This window comes from Lissotriton helveticus, chromosome 12 (assembly GCF_964261635.1).
Source record: "Lissotriton helveticus chromosome 12, aLisHel1.1, whole genome shotgun sequence".
Classification (NCBI taxonomy): domain Eukaryota; kingdom Metazoa; phylum Chordata; class Amphibia; order Caudata; family Salamandridae; genus Lissotriton; species Lissotriton helveticus.
Genome location: NC_136073.1, coordinates 808,041,185 through 808,057,462, shown reverse-complemented (window position 1 = coordinate 808,057,462; position 16,278 = coordinate 808,041,185). Strand labels below are relative to the sequence as shown.

Sequence of the window (16,278 nt, the reverse complement as noted above, 5' to 3'; positions counted from 1 at the left end):
AGATTGGACAAACCTCACCAGAAACAACACAGCGGCAATCACACGGACTATTGACTCATGGGCCCCAATGGACCCATGCCCCCACTACGTCTACAACCTGGGAACATCATCAACCAGCACCACCATGATTCACATCACCAACACCTCCTTCACGTCTGCCACATTCCTGGATGAATAAAAACTTGCAGAAATGGACATGCTCCTCAAGAAGCCTACAACCGACCCGAATTAGCTAAGCAACTTTCGACCCATCTCCCTGCTCCTTTATCCAGCCGAAGTGATTGAGAAGGGCATCGACAAGCAACTCCCAACCCACCTCGAACTTCACCATCTTCTAGACAACAATCGGTCACGATTCAGAAAGAACCACAGCACCAAACCAGCACTCATCGCAGCCACCGATGACATTTGGATCATCCTGGACTGAGGAGAAACAGCAGCTTTCCTCCTGCTCGACCTCTCTGTGGCCTTCAACACAGTTTCCCATTACAGCCTCACCAGAAGACTCCATGAGATTGGCAAACAAGGATGCGCTCTCAAATTCATCTGTTCCTTCCTCACGGGAAAAACCCAAAGGGTCAGGCTGCCACCCTTCACATCGGAGATGAAAAAATTGATATGCGAAGTACCACAGGGATCGTCCCTCAGAACCACCCTTTTCAATATATACATGACACCGCTCGACAACATCTGTAGGAAGCTGGCTCTCTATATGGTGCACTGTGGTGAAAGTCCGGATATCCCTTACAAGTATACAGTGGCTTGCTTTAACGATGCCAAGGTGCTCTATTTGTGTAGTGTGGTCGAACAGCTTTAGGCTAATCAGAGGAGTGTAATAGGCAATTGTTGCACACAGAGTCAATAAATGATACACACACTCAATAAGGAAATCTAACACCAATTTGAAAAAATAACATGATATTTTATATACATTTTAGACATCAGATCTTTGGGATCAGGTAAGTACTTTAGACGTCATAGATTTTTACACAAAACACAGTCAAAAATCACAGTTGTCAGATCTGAGGCACGTGGTAATTTTATCCTGTGGGAGAAACATACACTTAGTAGGTATACTTGCACTCGGTTGTAGAAGGTATCTTTTAGGGGTTAAGGTGCGTAGGGCCAAGGGTCCAAAAAAACATGCGTCGCACTGCCATGGGGAGTCCGGGTGCAGAGGTGCTGGTCGAGTTGAGCTGTCAAAGTTTAAAGGGACCTGTCAAACAATAGAGCCTGCATGGAGGGATTCGGGCACAAGTCTGGAGGAACCCAACAGGGGGTCCGACTCGTGGGTACCCAGGGGCAAAGGCAACACCAGCAGAAAAAATATGTACTTGGGCTGTGGGGCTCGGGTGCAGAGGTGCTGGCTGGAGGGCCACTTGAAGTTAGAGGCTCTCACGGTTCTCTGCCTTGCCTGCAGAAGAGGGAAAAGAAAGACAGCAAGACGACTTCTGGTGTGGAGCTGGCCTCTGTTGGAGTACCTTGACACAGCAGTGGTTTCTGCATGAGGGCGGAGGGGGCGACGCTCCCGCCTGGTGCAGCCACGCTAAACGTGAAAAATAAAATGGAAATGAAATAATTGCATTGACATTTTATTTTTCACATGGCGCGCCGGCAGTCTTCCCCTAGCGAGAGAAATGGTGGCGTATCCTTCAGACGACTGGAGGAGCTAGCTGGATGCTCCTAAGTACGCATGTAATTTTGTCCAGCTCTCTTGAGCCAGCAAAAGTGACATGCGCAATCTGCACCTCCCCCCCCGCCCCCCAGCTGTCTTGGACAGCTGGGTGGAGACCAAGCACAGGTCTCCAGGGCCCGAAGGAGCATCCCGCCAGCCCGCTCCATTCAATGCTGGCGCTTCTCTCATGCTGGTTACCAGGGTGAGAGTAGCGCCAGGATTAGTTAATGGAACTGGCTGGAGCAGGAGCACTCAAAGCCGAGGGATTGGAGTGAAGACGACGCCGGACGTGCAGCAAGCAAGGTAAGTGACTTTATGTCAGCCACCCCTGCCTTCCGCGGTGGTGTCTGAACTGGATAGAACAAGCCTTGGTGCTTGCAACAGACTCCGATAGCCCACGTAGTGGTGCAGGGAGCTCCGGGGTGGATCAACATCTCGAAGACAGGATGGATCAACAGGGGGTGACCTTATGGACTCTGAGACCTCCTCCTGGGCTGCTGCTGTGTCGGTGGACCCAGTGGTCAGCAGATTGGTGAACCAGACTATGCGGTCGGTGCCTGAAAGTGGCTCCTCTCCTTCAAGGGAGATGCTGGCTGGTTTGCAAAGTGCTGGCAGCCCTCCAAGGCTCTGGGAGACCGCACAGCTGCAGGACGAGTCTGGTCTTTGCAACTGTCGGGACAGGAGCAGGCACAGTTTGGTGCCAAGTCCACAGCTCATCGTCAGTTCTCACGTTCTTCGGATCTTCTTTGACCACCTTCTTTCGACAGGTGTATCTGAGATCCTGGTGCCAGGAGGCAAATTAAATACTAAAAGTAATGGTGTTAAGGGGAGTGAAGGGTAATAGCCAATGGGCTATTTACCCTTGGGGTCACTACACAACCTAAATGAATGACCACTTCCTGTGGGGAGTGGGCATAAACCTGTCCCATATTTCTCAATTCCAGTCTTAATTCCACGAAAATAAAGATGGTGGAACCCTTCCTTCATTGAGCACATCAGGCGCACCCCCCTTAGGGGTGTGTCTAGCCTGGTGCTGCAACAGCCCTACTAGTTAATTTCACGCCTGTTCTGGTGCCAGGTGTGCCTTCAGGCAGGGAATTGGCATTCCCAGGTCTGTGGGAAGCAGAGGTTGCATATCAAAGGCTGCAGGGGCTTTGAAGCCCCTGGCCTTCACGTGCTAAATCATTAGACATCCTGCTGGAGGAGGTGTAATCACCTCCTGCCAGAGCAGGCATTGTTTCTGATCTCTGAGAGCACTGGCTCTCACCTACAGGGGGTCAGAAATGTGTCTGTGGTGGCAAGCTGGTAGATACCAGTCAGCCAGCAAAATAAGAGGTTGGTAGGTTTTTAGGGGGCATCTCTAAGGTGCCCTCTGGGTGCATGTCTAAATAAATGTACTACTGGTATCAATATGGATTTATTAAGACAAAGTGTTTATTATCAAACACCATAGGTTTCAGTGAAGCCATTATGCAGCTGGGTACCTCATAATGACCAGGGCCCAGTACATACCTTAATTGCTTCCCTGTTCACTTGCCATGTCTAGGAATGGAAATAGACATCACAGGGCCATATCTGTTCATGCAGATATGTCCTTACATGAAATATAATGACCCTGCCTTAGGGCTGGAAGGCCTGCTGTGGGCACGACTTACATATATTGCATGCAGTGTCTGTGAATATGGCACATAGGGTGTGCGCCAGGTCGTGTTTTCGAAATGGTGCACACTACCATTTCACGAATCCTGCAATGGTAGTGTGCATTGTTTGTGTGTGGGTCCCTTAGGGTTGCACAATATATGCTGCAGCCCTTATAAAGTATCGTTAGTACCCAGGCCCTAGGTACCAGGGGTACCATTTTACTAGGGACTTACAGTGGTGCTAAAGTACTTGACAATTGGTGTACAATGGAACATTTTACCTTGCTTTAGGGAAAGAACACTGACATTGGGGACCTGGTTAGCAGGAACCCAGTGCACATCAGTCAAAATTGCGTTACATACTAGGCAAAAAGTCGAGGTGACTATGTCAAAAAGGGGCACTCTCCCACAACATCATCCACTGACAAAGCATCACTGTCATCTCCTATGCCGATAACACCCAACTCAGACTCTCCCTGATGGACAAGACAACCACGACCTCAACCAACTTCACCAACGGCATGACTATTGTAGCTGACTGGATGCGAACCAAGTGCCTGCAGCTCAACTCTGACAAGACTGAAGTACTGGTCTTCGTCAACAAGACAACCCCATGAGACTCTACCAGGTGGCCGTCTGGGCTAGGACCAATACCCACACCCACAGACCATGCAAGAAATCTAGGGAGAATACTAGACGACAAGCTCAACATGACAGCTCAAGTGAACGCATTGTGCACCTCCTGCTTTCACATCCTACGCATGTAAAAATACTTCAAATTGTTGCCTCAGAAAAACTGTCACACAAGAAGTCATCACTAGCAGGCTGGACTACGGCAACATACTCTATGCCGGATTATTGAAACAACCCCTACAGACTCCAGACTATCTAGTAAACCGCAGCAAGACTCACAGTCTACCTCCCAATCCGCACTCACATCACCCTGCACCTCAGGAAGCTTTACTGGCTCCCCATTCACAAGTGCAGCCAATTCAAACTTCTCATGCATACATACAAAGCCCTACACAACACAGGATCAGCATACCTGAACAATTGCATACACTTTTACCAACCCACCAGACCCCTACACTCTGCCTCACTCATTTGCCCACATTCCCTGCATCTGCAAAAGCAAAACTGGAGGTAACTCATTCTCCTACATCGCACCCAAGACATGGAATGACCTTCCTCAAGAAATCAGAGCCTCCTCCTCACTTTTTGGGTTACGCAAGAAGCGGTAGACCTGGCTCTTCGTATAATCAACTTGGGGACCACACACCTATACAACCGTCAAAGGCCTGGATAATGTCTCGGGTGATTAGTGCGCTACATAAATCAATATACCATAATATAACTTCCACAATATGTTGATTTAAACCACACCCTCATGAACACAGAAAGCAAACGACATAATGAGCAAGGCTGTCTTGAAATTTAAGAGCAACCTGAAACTAGGCAATGGGCTACTGTAAATCCCAGCAGAACAAAACAAATGTCAATATCCTTAATGATGCAAATCTATGTAAATAATGCTCGTCACAGATCAAGAATAGGATCCAGCTGGCCAAGACTATATTCTAACCTCGCTAACCACAATCTAATACCCTGTCAACGGGCCACTCCATCTACAGTTAATGAGTACCCTAGCTTAGAACAATACACAACGCAATATTCCAATAGCTACGTGACCCTAAGTATAGTAGTAAGTGCTGCATGAAAGCACATAACTCACCAAAAACTCTCTCTCACTTAGGCTGGGGTTTGTTAGATTCCTGTGTGACTATCACTGCTCTGAGGCCACTACATGGTTATGTGTAGTGCTTGGAAGAAAAACAAAGATAAAATTAAATAAAATTCGTCCTCAGGCAAATGTTTTTGCAAGTAGCTCAGTCCACCAGAAATGCTTAATTACTTAACAGTTTTGCCAATATACTGCCTTGAAAGCTCATTAAGAAATTCTTAATTCCATGCTACACACGCCCATGAGTAATCAAGTGCAGATTGCATTGGATTTGAAAAAGAGTATTGCCCGAAAGTGTTAATAAATGCTTTCTCCCCCAATCGACAGACACACACACACACACACACCTACCAGTCCACATTCTAGTGCTTGTTCTGGCAGCAAGAAGGCAGCAAAATCCTTGAGCAGCTGGGGGTAATCGATGAGCAGATCTTGAAGGCTGGAATACAGCTCCACGGCGGTCGCCTCGTTTTTGCTGGTCTCAAACTCATAGATAATGCGGAGAAAGGCTTCATATTTTCCTGGCACATGCTGTAAGGCCTCTCGAACCTACAGGCAACAACAAGACAGGTCAAGTCAAAGGTGGGAAAAAATATTTGCATCTAGACTGTTAAACAGGCCTGTCAATCTTTTGAGGCGCAAGGGTAAATCTGCATATGAAAAGAAGGCAGGTCTCAGGGACCACAATGCATTGACTAAGCAGCATATGAAAATAGGGTACAAGAGGTGGCTCTCAATCAGCAGCTCAATCTCTCAAGACAGAGAGGTCAAGGAGCATGCACAGGGTAAGAAAAGAAAATATGTTACTTAGCTGTGACTGCAGTTATCCAGTATTGGTATCTTCCATAGATTCACATGCTTGAATCATTCCTCAATGAAGTGGGAGTCCCAAGGTACCATAATCAAACAGTATGATAAAAATATCATAGGCCATCAGTTTAATAGCATATCTATGTCCTTTTTGAAAAAGAACCAAAGTTTAAACTATAACAATCAGCTGCTAATACACTTTAGAAGAACACTCCCACAAGACGCTGAGTCCCACAGATTTTCCAAAACAAGTGAGGGTAATATTCTACCTATAAGGGGAGTCTCTAAGGGGAGGAGGGTGGGTTGCATGTGAATCTATGAAAGATACACATGCTGGATAACTGCAATTACAGGCAAGTAACTTATGTTCTTATCAAGTATTGGGAATCTTTCAAAAATTCACATGCTTGAACATAGTTGCAGGCTTATCACGTTATATGTAATTACCCTTAGCGGATGTTGTGTAGCATTAATATACATTTGCAGATACCATACATCGTGACCTGTCCAAAATAAAATGCTTACAGGTAAACACTTTCCTTTTAAATATTAGCAAGTCACCCATATGTAGGCATTATAGCACACAAGGTAGGGTACACAGTATTTTAAAATAGGACAGTTGAAAATTATTACCTCATCTTTACACTGTCAATATTCTAAAACCTATTTTAAATCTGGCATGCCTAGCTGTCCTATGTAGAAAACCAGAGTACACATTAAAATACTAATACTGTATCTCAGGAACAGGGCCAGCTAGAAAAATAATTAAACCATTATTTTTAATAGTTATTAGAAATACAATTCAGTGTTGAAGTCAGATTTTAAATAAATACAAAGGAAAACAAACTTTTAGAAAGTTACACTTTAGTTGACTGAAATGCCAAAAGACAAATCTGCATATGACTCTGCCAGCTCTCAGTTTGTGCCAGCCTCGATTAGGTTTGAAATAGTGTGAAATGCCTCTCAGGAGCAAACTGTAGACCGCCCTGTATGAAGCTGGCTCCCTACATGATATATCAAAATGAGATATGTTGTGCAGAGTCCAGAGGTTCCCTTATAAGTGGACAGGGGCTTCCTCTAGCAATACCTAGGTGCTCCTCTAGGGGATAGTGAGGTCGAGAAGCCTTAAGCTTATCAGAGAGGAGTATTAGACATCTGCAAATACACACAATAGTCAATAAATGATGCACACGACTAAAGGAGGAGATCCACACCAATTTATAAAAAATAATACATATCTTTATATGTATTTAGGCACCAGAACTCGTTTGATCAGGTAAGTACGTTTTTCAATAGAAATATTTTTGCATTTAAAAATCCAAATTTTCAGAAACTGCAATGTTATCCTATAGGAGGAAGAACAAGTACAGCATTCAGGTACAGTACAGCGACTTATGGGACCAATCTCTAGGCGTTATGGTGAGTGGTGGACAAGGTCTAAGGCAGCACCAGCACACCACCACAAGACGCGGCACTAGGGCAGCCAGGTGCAGGGGTGCAAAACAGTGTGGGGTGCCCAATGCTGGTCTGTGGGGATCGGTCTTAGAGTAAAGAGGCTACAGGCTTTGATTGGATGGTCAGTCGGGCTGAACTAACAGGAAGACTCAGGCCTCATGATGCTCAGGAAAGTAGGGACACCTTTAGTCCTCTTCTTCACAGGCCAGTTGTTAGATGGAGACCCGGAGGGTCGGCCGAGGACTGGGGGGGAGGCCTCCGATGAGGGCCGTCTCCGACGATCGTACAGATAGGTTACTTCCCTCCCCACAGATAGACACCACACAAGGAGGAGATCAACACTCTTTATATATAGTTCTTGTGGCAAGGTTATCAGCGATACAGGGGAACCAGGACTCGAGGGTCCTCTCACTTCTAGTCTCTGTAGGGGAAGGGGGTAGCGGGACAGTCTGGGTACCGGATCGGTACAGTCGTGGCAGGAGGGCAGCTCACAATCCTCGAGCTTAGGAGGCTGCACGGTCGGCCGCGGCCGCGCCGGCAGGCCAAGGTGATGGTTCACGTTGCAGAGGGCCGCGGCAGCGCCAGCAGGCCAAGGCGATGGTTCACGTTGCAGAGGGCCGCGGCAGCGCCAGCAGGCCAAGGCGATGGTTCACGTTGCAGAGGGCCGCGGCAGCGGCAGCAGGCCAAGGCGATGGTTCACGTTGCAGAGGGCCGCGGCAGCGCCAGCAGGCCAAGGCGATGGATCACAGGGCAGGGCTGCGGCAGCGCCAGCAGTCCGTCAAGGATGAGTTCGTCTCGGTGTCTCTCGACTCCAGGATACAACTGCCTTCCTGTTCTGGAGCTGCCCCAGTTATAGGTCTGGTCCTCTTTGATGTCCGGACCCTCGCGCTTGGAGGTCGGGAGGTCCGGGATGAGGGAGTCCAGACACCCAGCAGGGGGGTGGAGCCAGCGCCCAGGGAGGCCGGGGGCGATCGACACCTGGCGGAGGGGAGCCGTTGACGACTCCTTCGTCTATTGATCGGCCAAGTGGTCTCTCTACCTCCTGGGTGGAGGTTGGTGCCTTGATGTCGGGGCCTGGCCAGGCCCGGGGTTGGGGTCGAGCCGTGGCCACGCGGCCTCGTGGTGTAGGTTCCAAAGATGGCGGCTGGGCCGGGGCCAGGGTGCTGATGGGGCCAGGGCCAGCCGATACTGACGGGTTTCAGGAGCGGAAGTCCCGTTGTGGACGGGGTGCGGGTTGCCTTGGGGGGTTGTCGGGGTGGCTCTTGCTGGGGATTCAGAGGGAGCCGGGGTCCGGGCCCCGTTGTGCGGAGGGGAGACGGCCCGGCCATGCGGCCTGTCCAACACCAGTGGGGATGAGTGCAGAGGTGTCTTCACCCGTTGGGTTTTCGTTACTGGGAGCAGTCGCGTTTGCAGGAGTCTGCGAACAGAGGCTGCAGGCGACGTCAGGAAGTCCAGGAGAGGCGAAACCTTAGTAGACTCTGTATCTGGAAGGCTAGGGAACCATGCTGCCACCGTTGGCCCACTTCAACTCGGGCTTGTAGCAACAGGTGCAGTGGTGTCCTTACGTGCCGGGTTTTCGCAAATTTGAAGTCCTCTCAGGTCTCTTTGTGTGCCTGCAGAATGCAGGGAAGCAAGTCTGTTGCTGCACCGGAGTTCTTGGTTCCTGGGTGAAAAGCTGGCAGGTCTCTCAGGCTTTTGGGACTCAGCAGCTGCAGGACAAGTCGTCTTTTGGCACAACTGTCCAAGTCAGCAGGGAGGATGGCAGGGTTGCTGAATCTTCTGTTCTTGCTCTTTGCAACTCTTCACGCCAGACTTCTTTCAGGTTGGCAGGATCTGATTTTCTGGTGACAGGGGCTCCCTTAAATACTGGATTTAGTGGTGTTAGGGCGTGTAGAGTAGTAGCCAATGGGCTACCTCTACCCCTGGGGTTACTACATCGCCTATATGACCACTTCCTGTGGGAAGTTGGCATAACCCTGTTCTGGAATTCCTAAGTTTGCCATCACAAAGATGTCTAACTCTGAAAAGTTTGGCCATTTCAGATTAAGCCACATTAGAGGTGGCATGAGGGAAGACAGATTTAATTTCAAAGGTGGTGGCTTCTTTGAAGCTCCCCTGCCTTGGAATGCTAATAAGCAGGTCATCCTGTGAAAGAGGGTGTGAACTTCTTTCAGGCTTTGTTTCTTTCCTCCTGAGAGCAAAGGCCCTCACCCTGGGAAGTCAGAAACTTGTCTCTGGTGACAGGCTGGCAGAGATCTGGCAGCCTACACACCAGAGGCTGGTAGGTTTGCATGTATTTAGAAATTCACTACTGGAATCAGGGTGAGTTTGTGAATATGAGATGTTCGATACCAAACATCCCTATTTTCAGTGAGGCTATCATGTAGCTGGGAAACTCATTTTCACAAGTGTTCAGCACATGTTTTAAAATGGTTTCCCTGTTCACTTGTAGTGGCAGTAATAGAACTGATCAGCACATGGACATATCTGCTCATGCAGATATGGCCACATATGTAATATAAGGCCCCTTGCCTTAGGGATGTAAGACCTGCTGAAGGGGTGACTTCTAAATATTACATGTAGCGTTAGGGGACGTGGCACACAGGGATGTATGTCACGTGTTTTCACTTTTGTCTGCTTTAAAACAAGCAGCCTGCAATGGCAGTCTTCCATGAGTTTGGTGAGGGGTCCCTTAGGGTGGCACAATTCGTGCTGCAGCCCTTGGGGCCCCTCTTTAGTACATCGGGAACTAATGGTACCATTTACTAAGGACTTACAGAGAGTGCTAAAGGTATTGCCAATAGGGGAAACAACAGTACAGTTTTTGGGAAAGCGATGTGGCACTGGGGACCTGGTTAGCAGGAACCCAGTGCACTTCCAGTCAAAATCACATCACTGACTAGGAAAAAAGTGGGGGTGACCATTTAAAAAGGGGCGCTTTCCTATATGCCCTGAATGGACAGAGGTGACTCTCCTGAGCTCCATATAATATGCAGTGTGCGGACTGTCCTCATTTTGACAGCCAGTATCAAATCCTACTTGACAATCTGGTTGAGCCACAAGTCACACTTGTCAAATTTGGGGCACACTTGGAAGAAAGAGAAACGGATGCCAGGACAATTCTTGTAAGACTGTGAGCTGAAAGCTACTACTTTTGTCAAACCAGACTTCTGTCCCTGGGTTTGCTGGAGGAATAGTACCTGCTTCAAATAGGATTTTAGTATTAGATGTGGGAGGACACTAGGATTATCATAGTACACCTCCCACATGTACCCCCAACCCTCAGAGTCCAACATTATTGTGGCGGAAGACCTTCGCCATCTTTAAAATGTTCTAACATGTAAATTTGCGCCCGTTTGCAGTAAGGCAAACAGGAAATACTTAAAGAGTGGCTGTGGAAGGCCCTTGGAACTTTTGCCCTATTGGTTAAGGTATGCCCAGGGGGCACCCCACTGCGCTAGCTGGTTCCATGCGTTAATGTGGCACTTCCAGAACACTCTGTGGACCTGCGGGAAATCAGAAGACTAGACCTGCAGTCTTTTGACCAGAGAGGAGCCTAACAGAACCTGCTCTCTCTTGTACCCAGGACAAAGAAGTGGACTCCAAGGGTATTAATGCTGCCAGCCTGTAGGGCTGCAGTGAGACAACAGGCTACAAGAGGCCTTTTCTTGGAAGAAACCAGCTGACCAGTGACAACTGGACCTAGACTGGACCCTGCTGCTGGCCTCTTCCTAACAGCCGGTATAGCTCTAAGGACCTCCCCGATGGTTCAGAATGGCTTAAGAAGTGTACTCCTGTGGTGTTCGGGACAAAGTCAGAAGATAAAATATTTGACTGGGATGAGCTTGGTTGGTGTATATGGCCTGCACTCAGCCTGTAATTGTGCTTAGGTCCCAGACTATGGCTGATATTGACTATCACTGGCGCTTTATCCTTTTGGATGCTATTTTCCCTTCGATCTTTAAAAATTCACATCCCTGGTTTCTCCTATTGGATTTATGATTTGGGTGTCCTTTTCATTATTAAATTTGGACAAGGGTTGCATTCATTCCTTGAAGTGGGTGGTCACCCACCCCAAACAATAATCAAATTTCTTACACTGTGTTATTTCACCACCACTTCTCTATGTAGCTGGGACTGGAAAGTGAGCTAGGAACTGATCCAGGGGATCAGAAGCTGCCACAGTAGACTTTTCCACCTCATCCTACACTTTGAAAGGCTTGAAATACAAGTTCCTTTATATTCTCACTTACATGGTTACCTTCTAGGTCTCAGGGGCCAGGTAGGCAAGAAGGTAAAACACAAGGAAAACTGGATTGCATGATTGTATGAAGTGCAGACTGTATTATCTGGGGATTTCTGCAAATAGGGACTTAAGAAAGGGTTTCAGAAATGGAATAATCCTATTGGGACCACAGAATTTTGAAGTAGAGAATGTGAAAACATATAAGGAAGATTCTACAGTTTTACCTTAATTGGTTTGATTGCCCACCAGTATCTGTCCCGGGGCTCTCCGACTATTTGAATACTGTTTTGTGAATCAAACCAAATGATAATCGATTAAATATTCAAAATGACTCTAGGCAATCCGTATTGGTGGACAGCTCTTGATTCTGACCAGCTTTGAGACAACATGCAAGAATTGACCAGGATCATAGAAGAGTGGTGCCCCTTTTGCAAATGGTATAGGTGCTCAGTGCTGCAAACAAGATTATGGTTACATGTTATAAAGTGTGTTCCACTCACTTTATCCCCCCGGACAGGACATGTCTCGGAGAGGTCTCTACAGCACCAGTGGTGCTGGACCACTAATGCCCCTGAGGAACAGTTGTGGGAATGGGCCTGCAGGGAGTTCCTGGAGGGATCACCTACGACTTCTGTGAATTGGTTTTTACAGGACGGTTAACATGACCCTGCTGACACACAGGTGACCTGCAAGACAAAGCCATGTGGCCAGGGGAGTATGGCAGGGTGAGTGTTCTGCTGGTTGGATACGGAGGTGCTTTGTACGATGCCACTGCAAGCAAGAGAGCACCAAGAGCTAGGCAGAGGACAGGTCTGGGGCAGGGAGCATGCGCCCACAAAAAAAAGTGACCATTTGGGGACAAGAAGGAATGAAGAAAATGCTCCTGGTGGCCAGAGCTGCCCACCAGGAGCAAAATAATCCAACATTGTGCAAATTGGCCATACGGGGCCCCCAAGATACAGACTGGACGAGAGAACAAATCTTTTATAAGTGCACTAATTCATTTCATTTGAATTTACTAATGCTCTCTTCAATCTTCCTAACATGAGTCAAGAATACGTAAACCAACAAAAACAATTGGCTTCCTCCTACAGACTTGTCACTATTTCTTACCCTAGAGAGGTAAGCCTGAGCAAATGCCATGTCTTTCTGCTCTCGCTGGGGATCTCTCTGCAGAATGTTCTCATCACAAAGCAGCAGCAGCTTGGCAGTGTCCTTGCTCATACGTGCTCGGCCTCGTTGGCTTCGTGCGCGATGAGAGATCCTTCCTTTACTAGCACCTTTGCCACGTTCAGCTGGATAAAAAAACACAATATTGGCAGACTTACAAAAGGGCCCAATTAAGAACGCCGGTGGGGAGAAAAAAACGTAACCAGACAAATAAGGGGGGGGGGGGGGGGGAGGGCGGACTGTCAGGGAAGGTGTGGTCCAGAAACCATAACAATTGGAAAGATAAGATGTGAAGTACTGACGATACAATACTGGGGGAAAATGGCATTTATGGTGGGACTGTAGCAATGGTGGGGGAAGGCTGTGATGAAAGAAGTAACATTTGAGCCACGTGGGAGATTGGCTGCAGGAACCATGGAAGCTGACAGAGGAGTGGCCAAAAGGCAAGCACTGAAAGCGAAAAGGCTGGGTCCAACTGGTCCAGCTGGTTTAGGAAGAGAGTAGCAGGAAGGTCAGTGGCAGATAACATAGGATGAAAATAACAAGTTTAAAAGATGAAAGAAATTGAATCAAGAAGAATGGCAGTGGGTACCAGCTTAGGAAGTCAGGATCTTTGTAGGAACAAGAGAGAAATTGGATGATTATGACCAGAACGGAAAAAGAATTAATGGGTAAAAAGAGAGAGACTGTGGTAAAAGAAAGGGCAATTGTTAAATGGGAACCGAAAAAATCTGGCTTTGGTTGGAGGTCGATGGAATGAGCATAGAAGAAGGGGGGGAACAGTGATAGACTAAGAGGAAGATGGGGAGGGTTAGTACAAGCATGAGGTAAGTGAAGAACAAGTTACTTACCATTAGTAATGTTCTTTCTGGTGGATACTCTATCTAATCGCAGGTTCATCACCTTTAGAATAACCCCCAGGCACCAGACTAGATCAGGGTCCTTTTCACAGCAGTGCTCCTGCACGTCGGTAAGTGGCACCTTGTGGCTACACGTTGAGTTTGTTTCACCCTGGATGTGATAGACACCACTACCCCTAGACACTGATGTCAGTTTCTTCCTGTCTACCGGCAGCAGAAGAAGAGGCCAAAACCTAAATAGAGGTGCCAGTGTAGAGATCTCTAGACTGGGACCATTTTATGATGCACAGAAAGGGAGGTGGGAGGGCAGTAAAAAGTCTGTGATTATATATAGTATCCACTAAAAGAGCATTACTGATGGCAAGTAACTTCTAATTCTGATGGTTATTTCTAATCGCCGATTCCTCACCTTTAGAATAGATACCAAATCAGTACCCTCCAAAGTGGAGGGTCTGTGGAATGGGCACAGACCAAAAAGTCCTCCAACACCGAATGGTCAAAATGCCTTTCCCATCGGACCTGGCTTTCAAGGCAATACTGCTTTGCAAACATGTAGGATGACGGCCAGACACAGCCTGACAAATTTCCAGAAGAGGCACTCCGCTTACCACCGCAGTGGTAGCAGCCTTGGTCTTGGTGAAATAAGTCCTCAATCCTTCTGGGGGCTACTTCTTGGCCAAGGCCTAGGAGATCTTGACAGAGAAGATTATCCACCTGGACAAAGTCCTTTTCTGCACTGCCTTGCCATTCTTTGCCTCAGAGAACCCTACAAAGAGCTGGACGTCCACCCATAATCTTTTAAGAGAGAGATGTACAAGTTTCAAGCTCTTTTGGGGTCCAACTAAGAGTCAATTCTCTTCTTTCAAGGGGGAGGCAGTGCAAAGAATGTTGGGAGGGTGACAGATTGCCCAACTGAGTCATAACTTTTGGCAAAATGGTTGCTCTGGTCCTCTGCACCAGTTTCTCTGGAAGAAAGGAGGTGTAGGGAGATTGCATCAAGAGGGCCCGAAACCCACTCACATGGCGAGCTGAAGACACCTCAGCAAAGAAAACAGATTTCAGACTGAGTAGACGCACCGAGCAAATGTGCATCAGCTTAAATGGATAGCACATGAGGAAAGTCATTGAGTTTCCACTGTGGCATCCCAAAGGGTTTTGGGGGAAACCTATGCAACACACTTTTTAAAAACCTTATCACAATAAGTGATTTAAACAAGGACAGCTGGTCCAGCAAACGTTAAACAAACAACCTTACGTGGTGCCTACTGCAAGTTCTTGCTGGGCCAAAGACAAAACAAATAATAAAATGTCACAAAGTTTAGTCAGCAACAGGGCTGTGTTGCGGGTTCAACACCAGGCCACAAATCTTTTCTAGCACCATGCATAAGGAAAATACTACTTACCAGTATGCATCTGTTCTTGGCATGTAGAGCTGCAGAGTCTCACACTGAGCATTAGATCGCCACCTGGTGTTGGACTTGGATGATTGCATGTTGTTGTCGTCTTGGAAGAAGTCTTTGTAGTCACGAGATAGGTGACTCCTCCCTTGGACGATAGTGCGCATGAGCATCGACTTCATCCTTAAGATTATTTTTCGCCATGATGGTTAGTAGAAAGAAAAAAGGATGTCCATGCGTGTATATCTAATTAAGATAGAACTGGAACAGATACAGGTCCCGGGGAGGCGAGTGGGGGTGTGAGACTCTGCAGCTCTACATGCCAAGAACAGATGCATACTGGTAAGTAGCATTTTCGGATAGAGGCATATGAGCTGCAGATCTCACACTGAGCATCGATCATACAGCAGTGTCCCCCCTAGCGGTGGTCGCCTGTATCTGTTGCAGTAGTTTGAAAGAGAGTTTTGAGGACAGCTTGGCCTACAGCAGCTTGCTGCTTGGCTTGCACATCAACACAATAGTGTTTAGTGAAGGTATGTGTTGTAGACCATGTTGCTGCCTTGTATATGTCTTCTAGGGAAATGTTCCCTAAGAAAGCCATAGAGGTTCCTAGTTTGCGTGTGGAGTGCGCCCTAGGAGGATTTGTTAATGTACGTTTTGCTTTTTGAAAGCATATTTGTATGCATTTTACAATCCACCTTGCAATTCCAGCTTTAGAGATGGGGTTGCCTTTATGTGGTGGTGAGAAGGCTACAAACAATTGTTTTGATTTTCGAAAGGATTTGGTCCTGTCAATGTAATAGGGAAGGGCTCTCTTCACGTCTAGGGTGTGTAGAGCTCTTTCTGCTGCAGTCGGGGTGTTGAAAAAACACAGGCAACTCTACTGATTGATTTAGATGAAATGGAGTAATGACTTTAGGAAGGAATTTTGAATTTGTTCTTAGGACTACTTTGTTACGGTGTAATTGCAAAAATGGTTCTTCTATAGTGAAAGCTTGAATCTCACTCACTCTCCTGAGAGAGGTAGTAGAAATAATGAAAGCTGTTTTCCATGTGAGGAATTGCAGTTCACATTTGTGTAAAGGTTCAAAAGGGGGTCCCATAAGCCTGGTAAGAACAATGTTTAGGTTCCACACTGGAGAGGGTGGTAACCTAGGAGGAATGATTCTTTTTAATCCTTCCATAAATGCTTTAATTGCAGGTACTCTAAATAATGACAGATGTTGTCTATTTTGTAGGTACGCAGCAATGGCTGCAAAATGTAGCCGTATAGATGAATATGCG

The 16,278-nt window shown here is 47.2% G+C and overlaps 1 protein-coding gene across 1 annotated transcript in view; it reads right to left on the bottom strand.

Annotated features, from left to right (window-relative positions):
- LOC144798932 (GON-4-like protein) overlaps positions 1 to 16,278 on the bottom strand; it is a 396,699-nt gene that overhangs the window by 26,447 nt on the left and 353,974 nt on the right. The window contains exons 24-25 of the mRNA XM_078670067.1: positions 12,681 to 12,862; positions 5,408 to 5,605 (exon numbers count right to left, since the gene is read on the bottom strand). Of these exons, the coding sequence (XP_078526193.1) occupies positions 5,408 to 5,605; positions 12,681 to 12,862 (380 nt within the window). The remainder of the gene's footprint in view (positions 1 to 5,407; positions 5,606 to 12,680; positions 12,863 to 16,278) is intronic.